At 39.7% G+C, this 21271-nt stretch overlaps 1 protein-coding gene across 2 annotated transcripts in view; it reads left to right on the top strand.

Moving 5' to 3' along the window:
- The window catches only part of LOC107823340 (uncharacterized protein At1g32220, chloroplastic-like), a 33541-nt gene extending 12539 nt beyond the window's left edge, over positions 1–21002 (top strand). Inside the window, exons 6-10 of one of the 2 annotated variants that reach the window (XM_075253394.1) lie at positions 6114–6207; positions 17120–17199; positions 18844–18886; positions 19595–19696; positions 20164–21002. In XM_075253394.1, the coding sequence (XP_075109495.1) occupies positions 6114–6207; positions 17120–17199; positions 18844–18886; positions 19595–19696; positions 20164–20249 (405 nt within the window). In that variant the 3' untranslated portion in view covers positions 20250–21002. The remainder of the gene's footprint in view (positions 1–6113; positions 6208–17119; positions 17200–18843; positions 18887–19594; positions 19697–20163) is intronic. The other variant, XM_075253393.1, reaches the window with a different exon arrangement.
- Positions 21003–21271: the final 269 nt, after the last annotated feature.

The following is a 21271-nucleotide window of genomic DNA, read 5'->3' as shown; positions in this document are numbered from 1 at the left end:
GTTCACACTGCTGCTCATATTGTCAATCGATCTCCAGCATCGGCAATTGACTTTAAGACTCCGAATGAGGTATAGTCAGGTGAACCCTCTAACTATTCATACTTACGAGTATTTGGGTGTCCAGCTTATTATCACGTTAATGAAGGAAAGCTTGAACCAAGGGCTAAGAAGGCCATATTCGTAGGGTATGTGGATGGAGTAAAAGGGTACAAACTTTGGTGTTTGTCTTTACTCAAATTTATAGTTAGTAGAGATGTCACCTTCGATGAATCCTCTATACTTGATCCCCGTAAAGTTTCCGTGGAGTTTTCAGGAAACAAGAACAACGAGCAGGTGGAGCTTCCGGTGGAGCTTGCCAAGGAAAAGGATCAAGAGACTCAGGTTAAAGATGAGTCAGAAGATGTAGGCGTTGAAGAACTTGCTGTCAATGAACCATACACAATTGCGAAGGGGAGGGAGAAGAGGCAGACACGAGAACCGGAACGCCTTATAAATCAAGCAAACTTGATTGCATATGCGTTCGTAGCTGCACAAGAAGAGATTAAAGATCTGGAGCCCTCCTCGTATATTGAAGCAACTTCTTGCAAGGATGCCGCACAATGGCGGTTAGCCATGACTGAAGAGATGGAGTCTCTTCACAAGAATCAGACATGGGTCTTAGTGAAAAGACAAAAGGGGAAGAGGACAGTTGGATGCAAGTGGGTCTACCGAAAGAAAGAGGGAATTCCTGAAGTGGAAGATGCTAGGTTCAAGGCGAGATTGGTTGCAAAAGGTTTCAGCCAAAAGGAGGGAATTGACTACAATGAGATTTTCTCTCCGGTCGTGAAGCATAGCTCAATTCGCGTGCTACTAGCATTGGTTGCACAATTTGACTTGGAGCTTCAACAGCTTGATGTCAAAACTACTTTCTTACACGGTGATCTAGAAGAGACAATCTATATGGATCAACCTGAAGGTTTCCTAGCTGAGGGAAAAGAAGATCACGTATGCCAACTAAAGAAGTCTTTGTATGGTTTGAAGCAATCCCCTAGACAGTGGTACAAGAGGTTTGATGCATTCATGACTACACATGAATTCTCAAGGAGTGCATTTGATAGTTGTGTGTATCACAAGAAGATGTCTGGTAACTCAATGATTTATTTACTGTTGTATGTTGATGATATGCTTATTGCTGCTAACAACATTACAGAGATAAATGCTTTGAAGAAACTATTGAGTAAGGAATTTGACATGAAGGATTTAGGAGCTGCAAAGAAAATCCTTGGTATGGAGATTTCAAGAGAAGACGATGTTGTACATCTTTCTCAGAAGAGGTATATTGAAAGGGTTCTCGAGAGATTCAATATGCAAACGTGCAAGCCTGTAAGTACACCATTAGCTCCTCATTTTAAACTTTCAGAGTCACAAATGCCTCAGTCCGAGGATGAGGTGGAGCATATGTCAAAGATTCCTTATGCCAGTGCAGTTGGTAGTATTATGTATGCTATGGTATGCACACGTCCAGATATTGCTCAATCTGTAAGTGTGGTAAGTAGATACATGTCCAACCCAGGAAAGAGGCATTGGGAAGCTGTCAAGTGGATATTGAGATATCTCAAAGGAGCTTCTGGTGTTGGTCTTACCTTTCGAAAAAGTGGTACAGGTATTTCAATTCTCGGTTATGTGGATTCTGACTATGCAGGAGATCTTGACAGAAGAAGGTCCACAACTGGATACATCTTTACCCTCGTTGGCAGTGTCGTCAGTTGGAAGTCGACTTTGCAGTCGATTGTCGCTTTGTCTACGACAGAAGCAGAATACATGGCAGCAGCGGAGGCGGTAAAGGAAGCTATCTGGTTGAAAAGTTTAGTAGCGGAATTGAGTTTGGTTCAGCTGAAATCAACTCTTAGATGTGATAGTCAGAGTGCTATTCATCTAATGAAAAATCAGAGATTTCATGAGCGCACTAAACACATTGATGTCAGATTTCATTTTATTCGAGATGTTATCAAGGTCGTGAAGGTTATCACAGACGATAATGCTGCAGACATGTTGACCAAGATAGTCCCGCTCGCTAAGTTTGCACACTGCAAGGACTTGGCGGGGGTGTGCATCAACTGATGCAACTCCGAAGAGAACAGTTGCTAGGTGGAGGTGGTATGTTCAACAATGGTTTGATTCTTCTTGTTTCTTACAACGGGGTTGCCCAGTAAGCTTAGAAGTTTTGGCCAGAGTTGTTCACACGCTCGAAACGCAAACCAAGGTGGAGATTGAAAATGTTGGTTTATGTTTAGTTAACAATGGCATGCTGAAAATGTTGGTTTATGTTTAGTCAACAATGACATGCCAATTGGAAGAGTTGGTGGAAAGAGTTGGTGTGGATGCTAGGAGGAAGCTTCCTCCTTTGATGTCACCCATGACATCAAGAGGAGGTAGTTTGATGTCACCAATGACATCAAGAGGAGGTCTTTACCTCTATAAATAGATGCACTCCTTCACTTGTAGAAATCATCCCAAAATAATACAATACATTGTAGTGAGTAGAGAGTTAAGAGAGAAATTCTCTTAAGTGTAATTGGGAAATCTCCCCTTCCTTTGTTAATATTAAAAGGGCAATTGTTCTCTGGTGGACGTAGGATTATTTTGATCCGAACCACGTTAAATCTTGTGTTCTTTCTTTTACGTTTCCGCTAACAATTGGTATCAGAGCGACATGATTCTTTAACGATCCAAGGAGCCTGAATTCTCGTGATTTGACTTAACCAAAGAATGTCACAAGAATGGTTCAAGTTACATTTTTTGAAGGCATCAGACACAATATAGTACAACTAATAATTCTTTTAAAAGAAAAGAACAAAATAATAAAGAAAAATTCAGGATGCATTTAGCAAAAGGCCCGATGCATCTGTACTTCTCAAGATCTTCAGTGATTGTCTTTTTCCTATAAATAAACGTAGGGGTCCACTCTTTAATGCAAGGAACAAAAGTAACCATCTTCATAGTTTAAGCCAGACAAAAATTCCATTTCCAGTTGATCTTCCTTAGCTCACTTCTTCTTTTCCATGGCAACGACGCCAAAAAATTTGACGAGCTTCTGGAGTATAGAAAATTATGGCTCGTACACTGTCAAATAGTTTATGATATCGTCCCACATAGATTGGACGATCTATGCTGCAGATTTATTGGTATTTTAGCTACTATCTGAGAGAATCAAATTGGTGAAAGGAGAGTAGGATTTTAGAATTATAAATTTACTTAAACAATATCAAACAACTTCCGGAAGATTTTTATTTAGGAAGAGTTGGGAATCATGGAATTCACTTGATAATGTTATTATAAAACTATTCAGTTTCACATATATTTTGCCGAAGAATAACTGCTTATTGCTAATACAATTATATTTACTCACTCTAAAACAATCAATTAATATCACTCCATGAGGTTATATATATTAATTAATTGATAGCTAGTGACGGTAAAAACTGAAATAATGTTCTTGCCTGAATTGTACTAAAATTAGTGAAAACTTCTTGAGATTATTTTCAGTTAATCATTAATCTTAATTGAGTCAATCCCTTCTTGAGAATTAGAATTGAAAGAAATAAGATAAAGATTTTTGAATTAGTCGCCTTGCTTGAGTCAATTCCTCCTTGAGGATTAGATTTAAAAGAAGTATGATTGAAGATTCGGAACAATAGATAGTTATAAATTACTATCACTCTATTTTATTAAATAACTATATAATTTATCAATTTTGCTTCGTGATAATTATAAAATTTATGCAAGAATAATTAAGAAATAAAATAGATGAATGTGACAATAATAACTGCAATCTATCATTCTAGTACATAATAGATTTGAAATAGAATTTTCATGACAAGCACATATGAAACTATAATAATATATCAAGCTTCATCGATTATCCCAACAAAAAGAAATTACTCCGTAAAGAAGCATTTGATTTTAAAAAGACAAGAAAGGCGAACTCTTGAAAGAGTATTATTTTTTACTTGCAAAATAAAAGACTAGAAGAAAACTTAAGTTAAAGAGTGAGAGACCAAGATAACAATGCCTACTCCTTAATACTTGATATTTTCTCTTAACCTTGCTAGTGTATTTATAGGATTGTAAGTCATATGGATCCTGAGTTACGGCCTAGATGAATCCATGACTTCATTTCTTCTCTTTTTTGATTCTTTGTCGTGTCCCACAGATTTCTTCCATTTTCTTCATTCCATTATTTTTTCTCTAGAGTTTCATATTTTGTCTTCGTCTATGTTAATTCTTCTTCCTGCAATACGTGTTAGAAAATATGAGTTTTGAGCATAATATTTATTTATTTCATGATAAAAGATATATTATTAGCTATGAAAAATATATGAATAATTTTTATGCATCAAACAAAACAAGAACACACTAGGAACAAAACAACATGTCTCACAAAGTATATAGAAAAAGGAATGTACAAAACAAGAACGTAGAACCTAGTTTATGGATGACGTCATGATAGTTGTCGGAGGTGATGTATCCGGTGGAGGTTGCCGGAGAGCTGCCCGGGGTTGTTGGTCACGTCTGAAGTGGCTTAGAACTCGGTGGGATGAGTCCGGTTCAAGGGAGTAACCACCCGCGGTACACGTCTGGCCGGAAACGCGCCGCATCACAAACAAAACAAAAACACGCACTCACACACACAGAGGGTTGGGGAACGAGGGGGAGGGACAAAATTCAAGGGTAGGGAGATGAAACCGGCCGGCGAGGCCGCTGGTGGTAAGAAGGGAAGAAAAAGAAGAAAGGGGAAAGAAAGAATAGGGAGGAGGGGGGTGAGGGGAGAGAGAGAGAGATGAGAGGTGAGAAAGATGAGGGAGGGGTGCAGGCGAGACCGCCAGCAAAGAGAGGAGAAGAAAAAGAGGAAAGGGGGAAAGAAAGGAAAGAAATAATGGAGAGGGTAGGGGTGGGGGGAGAGAGAGAGGGGGAGATGAGAGGAGAGAGGTGAGACAGAGGGGCTTACCTTGCTGGGGTGGGTGGTTGCCGGCGGCTCTGTTGGTCGCCGGTCGGTCAGTGACCGTTGGGGCAGAGAATGAGAGAGGGTCGCGTAGAGAGAGAGAGAGAGCGTAGAGCAAAAACCATCAAAACCTCTAAAACATGATCAAAAGCAGAAAATAGGCACATCGTAGTTTAGAGTAGATCTGTCTTAGTTAACTCGAAGTTGGCCCTCCCGAGCTCATATCAACATGCATCTTGTTGTGTGGTCCAGCTAATGTGACCGAGAGTTCTTGAACCTTATTCAAATGATTTTTTGGATCCTGTGTTTGGTGCAAAAGTTAATTTGATTATGATCTGCAGAATGCAATAGTGTCTTTTATACCCTAGTTTATACAGAACTTCTTAGTGAAGGTCACACGAGGGGTTTCAGCACAGGTCCTCATCGATGCTGATATAATTCCGTTGGCTGTTGCTGATGGATTCTCTTTCTTATTGAAACTTCTCCTTAGCTATGTGCACGTTAATTCATAGGAACAGTCAATTCTCCACATTTTGGAGGGACTATCTCTTGTATCTCTGTTTAATAGGGCGCAAGGAAGTTAAATATATTATGCAAATAGGCAGTCGGTCAGATTGGTTGTACCAGAGTGAGAGTTTTGTCTCTTGTGCTGGTTATTGGGCACACTGATAGAAATAATTAGACCAATTAATGCAGGTGTATAATTGGTGCCAGTCTAGTCCTCATCTCTGCTATCTTATTACTTTCAAAATTGGAATTTTCACCATGTGAACAAAGGAAAGTAAGTTGGATCTCTAGTGGTTTGACAATGAATAGGCATTACTTCATAGAGCTTCACAATATTCACAAACAGTTGAATTTACCTGTGCTGGTGGATAGTCTTATCTATTTCTTTTCTTCTACAGCTTCAATTAAATAGACTTAGTGATAAAGTAAGTTTGCCCTCCTCTTAGGTTTTGAGATATTTGTCTATAGTTTTTCCCTTAAAGTTACTGATCCAATTCAATCTGATTCTCATGAAGCTCTTTCTGAACAGCTACTATGTTCTCAGCTTCTTCTTATGTTATTTATATGAGAAGTTAATAGCACTGGCTGTTTTCTCTCTTATGCGATGGCAAAAATGTTTTTGCAGATTTCTTGCGTTGGTGGGTTTGGCTCTAACTCATACATGTATAAAATAAATGGGACAGCCAATATAAATGCCATCAGAGCTGCTTCAGAAGAAGGTATTAGCTAGCTGTAGTTAAGCACCTCTCCATATTGGTATGAGATTCAGCTTTATACGTTTTTTTTTTTCAAACCTTGAAAATGTGATCTTTCAATTCCATAAGAGGAGCTTAGTTATAAAATGTAGATAACTTTACCTGAATGTTAGAATAATATAATGTTCTGAAGTATTTAATTAATTGCTATGGATGGAATCCTTCCCCTTCTACCAATTAAAGCACCTTCCACAGTTTTAAGGTAATTCATGTTCCTTTTTTTAATTTTCTCCCGGGCCCTTAATATTTAAAGTCTTGCCTATTTGGGAATCCACATTGGTTATAAAACCACTGCTTCTACAGTTGATTGCTTTGTTTTGACCTGGATTTTTATTATTTAATGGTGCCTCTAGGAGGTAAAAGTAGGTTAACTGCCTGTAAGGACTGATGTTGGTAGCATTTGTAAGCGATGTTGAACAGTTAGAAAGGGTCTTCGTTATCCTTTGAGGAGCATATTGCACTAAGCAAGCTTGTCACCTCTTTTTTACAAATCCCAATGGGAGTTGTGAAAATGATTGATATTTTTAAGTACAACTTTCTTTTGATAGGTAGAGTTGAGGTATGGGGGATCTTAGTGACTGGACCTCATGAGCCTATCTAGGTATGCAGGAGGAAAATTGGGTCTATGTAATTCAACGCCCAAATCCTTGTTAGGAAAATAGTTTTTGGTATATGTAAATGAACCTAATCCTCTTTGATGTGGTGATTACGCCACCGAAAACATAATGGTGGATATATTGGTTAAATTTTCATAGCATAGTTGATGGGAAGCAAAGTGGTTAGCTGAAAAATTGGTGCATCCATAGGCTCTGTTAGAGATAGCTATGTAATTGTCCCACATTGGAATATGAGTAGTATCCCCTTTGTATAGAGTAGCTATAAATAGCACCTCTTGTATTGCATCACACACAATATCAATATATATCATATTTTCTCCCGTGCCTTCTCACATGGTATCAGAGCTATCGTGAAAGATTTATCGCTGTGCATAAATTCCAGCGATTCCGGGAAGTAAAATCAGTCACCGGAACCCTTTTTTCGGCGACTTTCAAAGTTGTTTTGCGTCTGCTTTGTCTCGGTCAGTGTTGTGCACAAAATCCAACACTACCACAAGAGTAGTCACTGTCCGGCGACCAAATCCCAGTGAAAATCTCCGGCGGTACTGTAGCTGTCCAAAGAAAATTTTCTGGCGAAGTTCCAACGTTGCGAGGGCCACCTTCCGGCCATTTTTTGGCGATGACTCTTCAGGACAGATTGTTTCCCTTGCAATTCCGAGCCTACCCATCTAGGTTACACCAAATTCCGCACACTTTTTTATTTTTCCGGCGTGAATAATGATTAAAACAAAAAGTTGACTTCCGGCCATTTTTTGAAAAAGTTCCTTAGAACAGTTGGGTCTTCTGGTAATTCCGATCCTACCCCTACTGTTTTTATTTCATTCCGACCACTTTGAATATTTTCCGGCTGCAACAGTAACTTTCCAACTGCTACAGTAGTTTCCTATTCTGGTTCAGTGTTCCTTACTCTATTTTCAGTGGATTACAGTTGATTATTTCTCTTATTTGGTAATAATTTACAAGATGTCTTTGGGAATTGATGTTTTTGGGTCTAAAAGCATGAGTTCTGGAAACTCTAATGTTATGATTACCTCGGAACCTTTAATGGGAGGTTCAAACTACTTAGCTTGGGCTTCATCTGTCGAGTTGTGGTGTAAAGGTCAAGGTGTGCAAGATCATCTGATTAAACAGTCTAGCGAAGGAGATGAAAAGGTGATAGCGCTTTGGGCAAAAATTGATGCTCAATTATGTAGCATCTTGTGGCGTTCTATTGATTCTAAGTTGATGCCTTTGTTTCGGCCATTCCAGACATGTTATTTGGTTTGGGCAAAGGCTCGTACGTTATACACTAATGATATATCTCGTTTCTATGATGTGATATCACGGAAGACAAACTTAAAGAAGCAAGAATTAGATATGTCTACTTACTTGGGTCAGGTACAGGCAGTCATGGAGGAATTTGAGACATTGATGCCAGTTTCTGCTAGTGTGTCAAAACAACAAGAGCAGCGACAGAAAATGTTTCTAGTTCTTACACTCGCTGGACTTCCTCATGATCTTGATTCAGTACGAGACCAGATTTTGGCGAGTCCGACTGTCCCTACAGTTGATGAATTATTCTCTCGATTACTTCGCCTTGCTGCAACACCAAGTCACCCAGTGATTTCATCACAGATACTTGATTCCTCTGTTCTTGCATCCCAGACAGTGGATTTTCGGGCATCTCAAGCTATGGGGAATAGACGAGGAGGCGGTTGTTTTGGGAGATCTAGACCCAAGTGTTCTTATTGTCACAAACTTGAACACACTCGCGAAATGTGTTATTCCTTAAATGGCCGTCCACCCAAAAATGCCTACGTTGCTCAGAGCGAGACTGCAGGTAACCAGGGCTTTTCTGTATCTAAAGAAGAATATAATGAGCTCCTTCAGTATCGAGCAAGTAAGCAAACATCTCCACGAGTAGCCTCAGTTGCCCAGACTGATACTCCTATTGCTAGTAATTCTTTTGCTTGTGTTTCCCAGTCTAGTACTCTTGGACCATGGGTCATGGACTCGGGCGCTTCTGATCACATCTCTGGTAATAAATCACTTTTGTCGAATATTGTATATTCACAGTCTCTTCCTACTGTTACTTTAGCCAATGGATGTCAAACTAAGGCACAAGGAGTTGGACAAGCCAACCCATTGTCTTCTATCACCCTATATTCCGTTCTTTATGTTCCTGGTTATCCTTTTAGTCTTGCATCTGTTAGTCGTTTGACACGTGCCCTCAATTGTGGTATATATTTTATTGATGATTCTTTTATTATGCAGGACCGCAGTACGGGACGGACAATTGGTACAAGTCGTGAATCAGAAGGTCTTTACTACCTTAACTCGCTCAGTCCTTCCACAACATGTCTAGTTACAGATTCTCCAGATCTAATCCACGTTTAGGACATCCGAGTTTATCCAAACTTCAAAAGATGGTGCCTAGTTTATCCAGTTTGTCTAGATTAGATTGTGAGTCGTGTCAGCTTGGGAAACATACCCGAGCTTCCTTTACGCGTAGTGTTGGAGAGTCATGCAGAGTCTGTTTTCTCCTTGGTTCATTCTGGATTTCGTTATTTTGTTAGCTTTATTGATGATTACTTAAGATGTACTTGACTTTTCTTAATGAAAGATCGTTCTGAGTTATTCTCTATATTCCAGAGTTTTTGTGCTGAAATCAAAAACCAATTTGGTGTCTCTATCCGCATTTTTCGCAGTGATAATGCCTTAGAATATGTATCTTCTCAGTTTCAGCAGTTTATGTCTTCTCATGGAATTATTCATCAGACATCTTGTCCTTATACCCCTCAGCAAAATGGGGTTGCAGAAAGAAAGAATAGGCACCTTATTGAGACTGCTCGCACACTTCTAATTGAGTCTCGTGTTCCGCTGCATTTTTGGGGCGATGCAGTTCTCACAGCTTGTTATTTGATTAATAGGATGCCTTCATCTCCCATCAAGGGTCAGATTCCACATTCAATATTGTTTCCCCAGTCAGCCTTATACCCTCTTCCACCTCGGGTTTTTGGGAGCACATGTTTTGTTCATAACTTAGCCCCGGGGAAAGATAAGTTAGCTCCTCGTGCTCTCAAGTGTGTCTTCCTTGGTTATTCTCGTGTTCAGAAGGGATATCGTTGTTATTCACCTGATCTTCATAGGTACCTTATGTCAGCTGACGTCACATTTTTCGAGTCTAAACCTTTCTTCACAACTGATGTCACTTCTGCTGACCACCATGACATATCTGAGGTCTTACCTATACCGACTTTTGAAGAGTTTAGTAATCCTCCTCCACCTTCAACCACAGAGGTTTCACCCATACCAACTTTTGAGGAGTCCAGTGTTATCCCTCCTAGTTCCCCAGCCACAGGAACACCACTCTTGACTTATCATCGTCGTTCGCGCCCTACATCAGGCACATCTGGTTCTTGTCCTGCACCTGACAAGGCTCCTACTGCGGATCCTGCTCCTAGTACACCGATTGCACTTCGAAAAGGTATACGGACCACACTAAACCTTAATCCTCATTATGTTGGTTTGAGTTATCATCGTCTGTCATCTCCCCATTATGCTTTTATATCTTGTCCTCGGTTTCCATCCCTAAGTCTACAGGTGAAGCATTGTCTCATCCAGGATGGCGACAGGCTATGAGTGACGAGATGTCTGTTTTACATACAAGTGGTACGTGGGAGCTTGTTCCTCTTCCCTCAGGTAAATCTACCGTTGGTTGTCGTTGAGTTTATGCAGTCAAAGTTGGTCCCGATGACCAGATTGATCGACTTAAGGCACGTTTTGTTGCCAAAGGATACACTCAAATATTTGGGCTAGATTACAGTGATACCTTCTCTCCAGTGGCTAAAGTGGGCATCAGTTCGCCTTTTTCTATCCATGGCTGCAGTTCGTCATTGACCCCTCTATCAGTTGGACATTCAGTTGGACATTAAGAATGCCTTTCTTCATGGTGATCTTAAGGATGAGGTTTATATGGAGCAACCACCTGGTTTTATTGCTCAGGGGAGTCTCGTGGCCTTGTATGTCGCTTGCGTCGGTCACTTTATGGTCTAAAGCAGTCTCCTCGAGCCTGGTTTGGTAAGTTCAGCACGGTTATCCAGAAGTTTGGCATGACTCGTAGTGAAGCTGATCACTTTGTGTTTTATCGGCAGTCTGCTTCAAGTCTATGTTGATGATATTGCTATTGCGGGCAATGATCAGGATGCTATTACTAATCTGAAGCAGCATCTCTTCCAGCACTTTCAAACTAAGGATCTAGGCAGATTGAAGTACTTTCTAGGTATTGAGGTTGCTCAATCTAGCTCAGGTATTGTTATTTCTCAAAGGAAATATGTTTTAGACATTCTTGAGGAAACAGGGATGACAGGTTGCAGACCTGTTGACACGCCGATGGATCCGAATTCTAAACTTCTGCCGGGACAGGGGGAGCCGCTTAGCGATCCTGCAAGCTATAGGCGGCTGGTTGGTAAATTAAATTATCTCACAGTGACTAGGCCCGACATTTCTTATCCTGTGAGTGTTGTAAGTCAGTTTATGAATTCTCCCTGTGATAGTCATTGGGATGCAGTTGTCCGCATTATCCGGTATATAAAATCGGCTCCAGGTAAAGGATTACTCTTTGACGATCGAGGTCATGAGCAGATCGTTGGGTACTCGGATGCTGATTGGGCAGGATCACCTTCTGATAGACGTTCTTCGTCTGGATATTGTGTTTTAGTAGGAGGAAATTTGGTGTCCTGAAAAAGTAAGAAACAGAATGTAGTTGCTCGGTCTAGTGCAGAAGCAGAATACCGAGCAATGGCTATGGCAACATGTGAACTAGTCTGGACCAGACAATTGCTCAAGGAGTTGAAATTTGGTGAAATCAGTCGGATGGAACTTGTGTGCGATAATCAAGCTGCACTTCATATTGCATCAAATCTGGTGTTTCATGAGAGCTCTAAACACATTGAGATTGATTGTCACTTCGTCAGAGAAAAGATACTCTCAGGAGATATTAATACGAAGTTTGTGAGATCGAATGATCAACTTGCAGATATTTTCACCAAGTCCCTCACTAGTCCTCGCATTAATTATATATGTAACAAGCTCGGTACATATGATTTATATGCTCCGGCTTGAGGGGGAGTGTTACAGATAGCTATGTAATTGTCTCACATTGGAATAAGAGTAGTATCCCCTTTGTATAGAGTAGCTATAAATAGCACCTCTTGTATTGCATCACACACAATATCAATATATATCATATTTTTTCCCGTGCCTTCTTACAGGCTCAACTATCAACAATTTGAAAAGGTACTGCATATTCAAGGGCGTGATCATTCATTTCATGAGTTTACCTTCCTTTCTTCTGCCTAGTGTCCTTAAGAGTAGATAAGAACGACATAACTTACCTTCTGGAAGTCCCTTTAGTTTGGACATCCCCTTCTAGTTTTAAATTTTGAGCCTTCCCCTTTCTGCCAAAGGGAACTTAATTTCTTTTCTTAGTATTTCCATTTTTTTTTCAAAGTTTTGACCGTAGAGAAGTGAATAATTTCAAAATCAATTTGGCTTTCTCCAAGTACCATGACTGCATCCCATGCTCAAGACATGTATTTGAAACCAATTCTCTCCCCCTGTCTTCACTGAATTTTTTCGTTATGCCTCGTTTCTTTGCATTCTCACTTTGGAAGTGCGCTTTTGCCTTTTTTGTTGAATGGTTAAGTTCTCATTTTTCAGACAATATCGAGACAAACAATTTGATTATGGTAGACTAAATTTGAGTGGTTTATAACCGTTAGAAATCCTAAAAATTAGCCTCTTTATTTGAAAGATAAAGTTTTGAGTCAATATTGATACTTTCCTGGAATTCAGCTCACTAGTTCTGTGATAGTTTTTCTTATCTTTTTTTGAGCTTATCTTTTTTTGAGCTGAGAAGTTCTCTCTTTTGTAATCTTTGCATCTTCTTGATGCCCGTTAATGATATATCACTTATTTCATCAAAAATTGAGACATTAGTTGATTATGGTAGACTACATATTTAATGATTTGTAGAAAGCCTAAATATTTGTTAAGTTCTTGTGAGAAGACATGGGAGAAAATATGATATATATTGATATTGTGTGTAATGCAATACAAGAGGTGCTATTTATAGCTACTCTATACAAAGGGGATACTACTCCTACTCCAATGTGGGACAATTACATAGCTATCTCTAACACTCCCCCTCAAGCCGGAGCATATAAATCATATGTACCGAGCTTGTTACATATATAATCAATGCGAGGACCAGTAAGGGACTTGGGGAAAATATCTGCAAGTTGATCATTCGATCTCACAAATTTCGTAGTAATATCTCCTGAAAGTATCTTTTCTCTGACGAATTGACAATCAATCTCAATGTGTTTAGTTCTCTCATGAAACACCGGATTTGATGCAATATGAAGTGCAGCTTGATTATCGCACACAAGTTCCATCCGACTGATTTCAACAAATTTCAACTCCTTGAGCAATTGTTTGGTCCAGACTAGTTCACATGTTGCCATAGCCATTGCTCGATATTCTGCTTCTGCACTAGACCGAGCAACTACATTATGTTTCTTACTTTTTCAGGACACCAAATTTCCTCCTACTAAAACACAATATCCAGACGTAGAACGTCTATCAGAAGGTGATCCTGCCCAATCAGCATCCGAGTACCCAACAATCTGCTCATGACCTCGATCCTCAAATAGTAATCCTTTGCCTGGAGCCGATTTTATATATCGGATAATGCGGAAAACTGCATCCCAATGACTATCACAGGGAGAATTCATAAACTGACTTACAACTCTCAAAGGATAAGAAATGTCGGGTCTAGTCACTGTGAGATAATTTAATTTACCAACCAGCCGCCTATAGCTTGCAGGATCGCTAAGCGGCTCCCCCTGTCCCGGCAGAAGTTTAGAATTCGGATCCCTCGGCGTGTCAACAGGTCTGCAACCTGTCATCCCTGTTTCCTCAAGAATGTCAAACATATTTCCTTTGAGAAATAACAATACCTGAGCTAGATTGAGCAACCTCAATACCTAGAAAGTACTTCAATCTGCCTAGATCCTTAGTTTGAAAGTGCTGGAAGAGATGCTGCTTCAGATTAGTAATATCATCCTGATCATTGCCCGCAATAACAATATCATCAACATAGACTTGAAGCAGAGTGCCGATAAAACACAAAGTGATCAGCTTCACTACGAGTCATGCCAAACTCCTTGATAACCGTGCTGAACTTACCAAACCAGGCTCAAGGAGACTGCTTTAGACCATAAAGTGACCGACGCAAGCGACATACAAGGCCACAAGACTCCCCCTGAGCAATAAAACCAGGTGGTTGCTCCATATAAACCTCATCCCCAAGATCACCGTGAAGAAAGGCATTCTTAATGTGCAACTGATAGAGGGGCCAATGACGAACCGCAACCATGGATAGAAAAAGGCGAACTGATGCCACTTTAGCCACTGGAGAGAAGGTATCACTGTAATCTAGCCCAAATATCTGAGTGTATCCTTTGGCAACAAGACGTGCCTTAAGTCGATCAATCTGGCCATCGGGACCAACTTTGACTGCATAAACCCAACGACAACCAACGGTAGATTTACCTGAAGGAAGAGGAACAAGCTCCCATGTACCACTTGTATGTAAAGCAGACATCTCGTCACTCATAGCCTGTCGCCATCCTGGATGAGACAATGCTTCACCTGTAGACTTAGGGATGGAAACCGAGGACAATGAAGATATAAAAGCATAATGGGGAGATGACAGACGATGATAACTCAAACCAACATAATGAGGATTAGGGTTTAGTGTGGTCCGTATACCTTTTCGAAGTGCAATCGGTGTACTAGGAGCAGGATCCGCAGTTGGAGCCGTGTCAGGTGCAGGACGAGAACCAGATGGGCCTGATGTAGGGCGTGAACGACGATGATAAGTCAAGAGTGGTGTTCCTGTGGCTGGGGAACTAGGAGGGATAACACTGGACTCCTCAAAAGTTGGTATGGGTGAAACCTCTGTGGTTGAAGGTGGAGGAGGATTACTAAACTCCTCAAAAGTCGGTATAGGTAAGACCTCAGATATGTCATGGTGGTCAGCAGAAGTGACATCAGTTGTGAAGAAAGGTTTATGGGTGAAACCTCTATGGTCGAAGGTGGAGGAGGATTGATACCAAACTCCTCAAAAGTCGGTATAGGTAAGACCTCAGATATGTCATGGTGGTCAACAGAAGTGACGTCAATTGTGAAGAAAGGTTTAGACTCAAAAAATGTGACGTCAGCTGACATAAGGTACCTACGAAGGTCAGGTGAATAACAACAATATCCTTTCTGAACACGAGAATAACCAAGGAAGACACACTTGAGAGCACGAGGAGCTAACTTATCTTTCCCAGGGGCTACAAAACATGTGCTCCCAAAAACCCGAGGTGGAAGAGGGTATAAGGCTGACTGGGGAAACAATATTGAATGTGGAATCTGATCCTTGATGGGAGATGAAGGCATCCTATTAATCAAATAACAAGCTGTGAGAATTGCATCGCCCCAAAAATGCAGCGGAACACGAGACTCAATTAGAAGTGTGTGAGCAGTCTCAATAAGGTGCTTATTCTTTCTTTCTGCAACCCCATTTTGCTGAGGGGTATAAGGACAAGATGTCTGATGAATAATTCCATGAGAATAGACATAAACTGTTAAAACTGAGAAAATACATATTCTAAGGCATTATCACTGCGAAAAATGTTGATAAAGACACCAAATTGGTTTTTGATTTCAGCACAAAAACTCTAGAATATAGAGAATAACTCAGAATGATCTTTCATTAAGAAAAGCCAAGTACATCTTGAGTAATCATCAATAAAGCTAACAAAATAACGAAATCTCAAGGTTGAACTGACACTACTAGGACCCTAGATATTAGAATGAACCAAGGAGAAAACAGACTCTGCATGACTCTCAACACTACGCGTAAAGGAAGCTCGGGAAACACACGACTCACAATCTAAGGTAGACAAACTGGATAAACTAGACATGTTGTGGAAGGACTAAGCGAGTTAAGGTAGTAAAGACCTTCTGATTCACGACCTGTACCAATTGTCCGTCCCGTACTGCGGTCCTGCATAATAAAAGAATCATCAATAAAATATATACCACAATTGAGGGCACGAGTCAAATGACTAACAGATGCAAGACTAAAAGGACAACCAGGAACATAAAGAACGGAATCTAGGGTGATAGAAGATAATGGGTTGGCTTGTCCAACTCCTTGTGCCTTAGTTTGACATCCATTGGCTAAAGTAACAGTAGGAAGAGACTGTGAATATACAATATTCGACAAAAGTGATTTATTACCAGAGATGTGATCAGAAGCGCCCGAGTCCATGACCCATGGTCCAAGAGTACTAGACTGGGAAACACAAGCAAAAGAATTACCAGCAACATGAGTATCAGTCTGGGCAACTGAGGCTACTTGTGGAGATGTCTGCTTACTTGCTCGATACTGAAGGAGCTCATTATATTCTTCTTTAGATACGGAAAAGCCATGGTTACATGTAGTCTCGCTCTGAGCAACATAGCCATTTTTGGGTGGACGGCCATGTAGGGAATAACACATTTCACGAGTGTGTCCAAGTTTGTGACAATAAGAACACTTGGGTCTAGATCTCCCAAAACGACCTCCTCCTCGTCTATTCTCTATACCTTGAGATGCCCGAACATCCACTGTCCGGGATGCTAGAACAGAGGAATCAAGTATTTGTGATGAAATCACTGGGTGACTTGGTGCTGCAGCAAGGCGATGTTTAAAGTTAACTTGTTTTTAAATATAGAAAAACGTCATTCTTTTTTGAACAAACTAATAAAGAAATACTGCCACCTACAATGATACAGACTACAGAGGGATTTTTTTAGATCATTTAACCATTAGAATTCTTACACATTCCGGGGATATGTTTACAATAGATGTACTTGGTAAATACTCCAATAATTATTTGATGTTGTTCTTATCAAATAAAAAATTATATCTCCACTCGACTCTTTAATCTATATGAGCATTTGATCAGTTTGCACATCTTCAGTCTGCATGATGATTGTCTTGTTTAGGCGTCAATTTTGGATAAATTACTAAAAATGTACTTTTGCTGAAGAACTGCAATATGCATTTTTATGTAAACAGAAAGGAAAATTTGGCCTTGCTGCTGTATTGGTATAATATGTTGTTGATGCTGGAGTGGTGGAAGCGATGTTGTTAATATATGTTTTATTTCTGTGTGCAGGAGTTAAAAGATTTGTTTACATCTCTGCTGCAGACTTTGGTGTTGCAAATTACGTGCTACAAGGTTATTATGAGGGGAAGGTATTAGCTCAATACGTTTGATTGATGTAGACGAGTTACTAATTATATGCAGAAGATGTTGCCTTTTACAGTTCTACTTAGAGAACAGTGAAGGACGTTGTGTGGTATGTTATCCTTGGTGATTCAAACTTACACTTTTGGGGGTTGTGGTCCAAAGAAATTTCTGCCGAGGTCATGCCAAGAGCTATTGGGGGTCCTAAATCGAGCCAATCCTGAATCTTAAGTCAATAACTTGTTTTTGTTCTTCTGAAAAGCTTCTAATTTTTGGTGAATAATCTGGTATTCTTCAATTGTTAGGTCCTTTTTTCAAATTGGATCCATGGTTGTATAAGGTCGTAGTATAAATTTCCTTTCTAGAAACATACATTAGATTTTATTATTATTTTGTTCTCTTTAGTCCATCTTTAAACATTTCAAAACTACATCTCTTAATGGTGGTCTGTGAGCCCATTATATTCAGTTGCAATGGGAGGGTTGAGTACATAATGTGGGAATTTCATGTAGGCTGTTTTGTGGACTCGGGTATGAGTGTCGCATATGAAATTCAAGTAAACATAGGTATATACTATTTTATATATATGTATTATTTGTAAGGGAGCGTGTAATGTTACCATTACCTTCGTCCTATCCTTGGACCAGGTTTTCTAGGAAGGCTCCTGATAAGATCTTCGACCAGGTTTTCTGGGAAGGTTCCTGATAATAGCCTCTCCGAGGGTCTCTTAGAAATCAAGTGACATCTAATAGCTGTTAGGTGGCAATGAAATATTTGAGGAGCCTGTTGCTGAAAAAGAAAGCATTCCAGCCGCGAAAGAGGAGAGAGAAGCAAAAACGTCCTCCCCCTAGTTGGCAGAAGTTACTTGATATTCTACCCGTATCACAGAGATTATGATACCATGTCGAAGTAGATTAGAGCCTTTTATTAACTTGATTATTGACATTACAACTGTGGCTCCTTATATACGAGTCTTAGACTATGTAGAATATGATTAGGCAATAATGCCCGGTACTAGTAAAGTAACTAAATGTTCTATAATAAATACCAAATATCCTAAGGTATTTTGTGTAGTATGTTATAATATTTTCCTTAATCCTGTTTAATGAATGCAGACATATATCAGTCTGGACACACATTTCTTGATGTTCACCATAATTATAATACGCTACTCAGGGTCAGGTGTATGTAGTTGATATCATTTGACTAATTATAGATGTTTTCCTTGTTCTTTCGGTGGGTAATTTCCCTATCTACTTGAACATTCCCTGTCTAAGAAAGAGGCTTGGGGCTGGTTGATAGTCCCAAGGGGTCTTCCCCTGTCTGGAATCATAGTTTTTAAACTAATAAACACTACAGCACCAGTTATGTCAATTCTGCTTCCACTCCCCATCTTTACTTCAAAAAGAAAAGGCAAAGGTAAGAAGATTCTTCACGACTTAAGGTACCTCAGATGTAAACAACTTTGGAGGACTTGCACTGACAAATGTTACAAAAATAAAATATTAGTGTCTAGGACATAATAAAAGGAATAACCAGCACCCAATTGTGGAGCTCACTGTTCAAGTAGGTTGAATGAGGGGATGGAATTTGGAGAACCTCTGAAAGTGACCTTTTTGTTCTTTCGTCTCATGTCTGTATATGTTATGCAGAGAGCTGCTGAAACTGAGCTGCTAACAAGATATCCATATGGAGGTAAGCTGTTCCGGTTTTCATTCATTACCTAACTACTTTGTGGTGTGCTCACTATGTCTGTCTAACTGGTCGACGTGCTAACTGACATAACATGCAAAATTGCTCCTTAGGCGCGATATGGTTATTTTTGTTCAAACTTTTGGATAAGTTATCTTAAGTAGTTGTCATCAGATCGTAAAACTTATGCCTTCACTTCAACCCAACCCTTTCTGGTAGGAGAGCTAACTCTAATGAGCAACGTAACACAGTATTAATTGCTTCTTTTGGGGTTTTCCTTCCCAATCATATAGTTTCATTTCTTGTTATATCTTTAAGAATTACAGCACCGCATTAGAGATGGCTTATGTAACATGTATTGGTCTTGTTGAGGAAAAGGAAGAGGAATGATGTGAGTAGCATTTAGATCAATGGAAGAGAATCTGCTGAATTGGTGGCCCGTTAAGAGGCTCAAAATAACCGGTAAAAATGTTGAGGATTTTCCACGTTTAGTGCTTATTCTGACCCAACTCTACAAATCATAGGAGAAAAAGTGCAATGGGTGAACAGAGGAACACTCTCCTTGTTATAGCTGGAAACTTTCATTGTATTGCAAAAGATAGTGATATTTGAAGTTAATTTCTACTTGCAATTGTATTTTTGTTTTGATGATTTAAGATAAGTGTTGAGACTTATTCACATGTTTGTAAAAACCCATCTGGTGATATCTAGTTTTTTTCAGGAATAATTCTGAGGCCTGGATTTATCTATGGGACCCGTCGTGTCGGGAGCATGAAATTGCCCCTCGGTGTAGTTGGTTCTCCTCTAGAGATGGTGTGTATCCTTTGCTTATTCTTACTCCTTTTCATGCACAACTACTGCATATACTGCTTATTCATCCTGGAAGATGAACAAAAGTTGGACCGCCCACCTTCCGTTACATTTTTTCTTTTATAATGTACATCGAAGAGTAATTACTTTTTTGTTTCGTCTAGCTGTCATTCCTTAATGAAACTCCTTAGGTTATTGAATTGAACATGTGCTGTATTATCCAAAGATGAAAAGCCCCTCAAACCCCGTTCTCCTCTCTGCACAAAATTAATAAATAAAGTAATAAAAGAATTATTAGCTTGGAAAGGGAACAGGAGTCTCTTTCCTTACCTCATGACAGATCCATACAATGAATGGTTGTGCTGTATGACTCTCATCCATACAATTTTTGCAATTATTGTGCATTGTGATAGTTTCTGTTAGTATGTTGATATATTGTTGGTTAAAGTTTCTCTTGGTTACATTTTCAGATTTTGCAACGTGCAAAACCATTGAGTCAAATACCCCTTGTCGGGCCACTGTTTACTCCTCCTGTGAACGTCACTGCAGTAGCTAAAGTTGCTGTAAGAGCGGCAACAGACCCTGTATTCCCTCCTGGTGTGATTGATGTTTATGGAATCTTACGCTACAGTCAGCAGAGATCTGTATAAGGTGAAATGATTTCACCTGAAAATAACGATACCTACTGGGAAATTCCTTTTTAATCCTCATAGACCCAATAAACTCCACTTCTCAAACTTATCATGATGGTAAAGTGTACTACTTGCGAGATAGATATGGTGCCATTCAATGAATGATGTTTTTGGAGTTGACATTATCATCTGCTTGTAGTTAAATAGCCTACATATGGCAGATACCAGATGCTTATCCTCCCCCCCCCCCAGTGTGGATGTTGTTCAGTTGGTTTCCCCAAAGAGTCAGAAAATGGATGCAGTAAAGTACAAGGATCAGTTTCTTTTTCTTTTTCCCTTTCGTTTTAGTTTCAGGCAGAGCAGCTTATTTTGGCACTTCGTAGGATGAAAGAAAAAGCAGAGCAGCTTGGTTCAGTTCATCAATTTGTTCTGGTGGAGAAGGCTAGTTGAATCTATGCAAGTGCTTTAAATATGAATAAATGACAATTCACTATCAGATGAATAAGCGGATACACGAATAAAAGAGCAGCAAATTGCAGTTCCGGGCAAACAGTTGCTTTTACCGAAATGTTGTAGTTTTTCCAGTAACTTGGTTTGTATTGGTTGATGAATATATTGTATTTGGCCTATTTTTCTTGACCAAATGTTTGGCGAGGAAGTAACCGAGTTCATTTTCATCGACGGCGTGCATGTTGTTAATGTTGATTTGCAGGCGATTAGAGATGCAGAGTAGTTCATGAGTTTATTTCCATTTTCCGATTTTGAACTTTGAACTAAGGCGTGGTTCATTAGTATGCGTAATTGTCTGAGTTTTACCATGTGAAGCGAATGTTTTGGTTCGCACTGTCTTATGTGGGAGTTCTGAAGCTGCTTTAGGAGACGGTGAAATAAAAGATAAAAGTTATTTAATGTGTGGCCATTTGTCGAAAGGTTAGAGAAAGTATAA

The sequence above is a fragment of the Nicotiana tabacum genome, chromosome 5 (genome assembly GCF_000715075.1).
Source record: "Nicotiana tabacum cultivar K326 chromosome 5, ASM71507v2, whole genome shotgun sequence".
In the NCBI taxonomy this organism is placed as follows: Eukaryota; Viridiplantae; Streptophyta; class Magnoliopsida; order Solanales; family Solanaceae; genus Nicotiana; species Nicotiana tabacum.
This window is presented reverse-complemented; position numbering and strand designations above follow the sequence as displayed.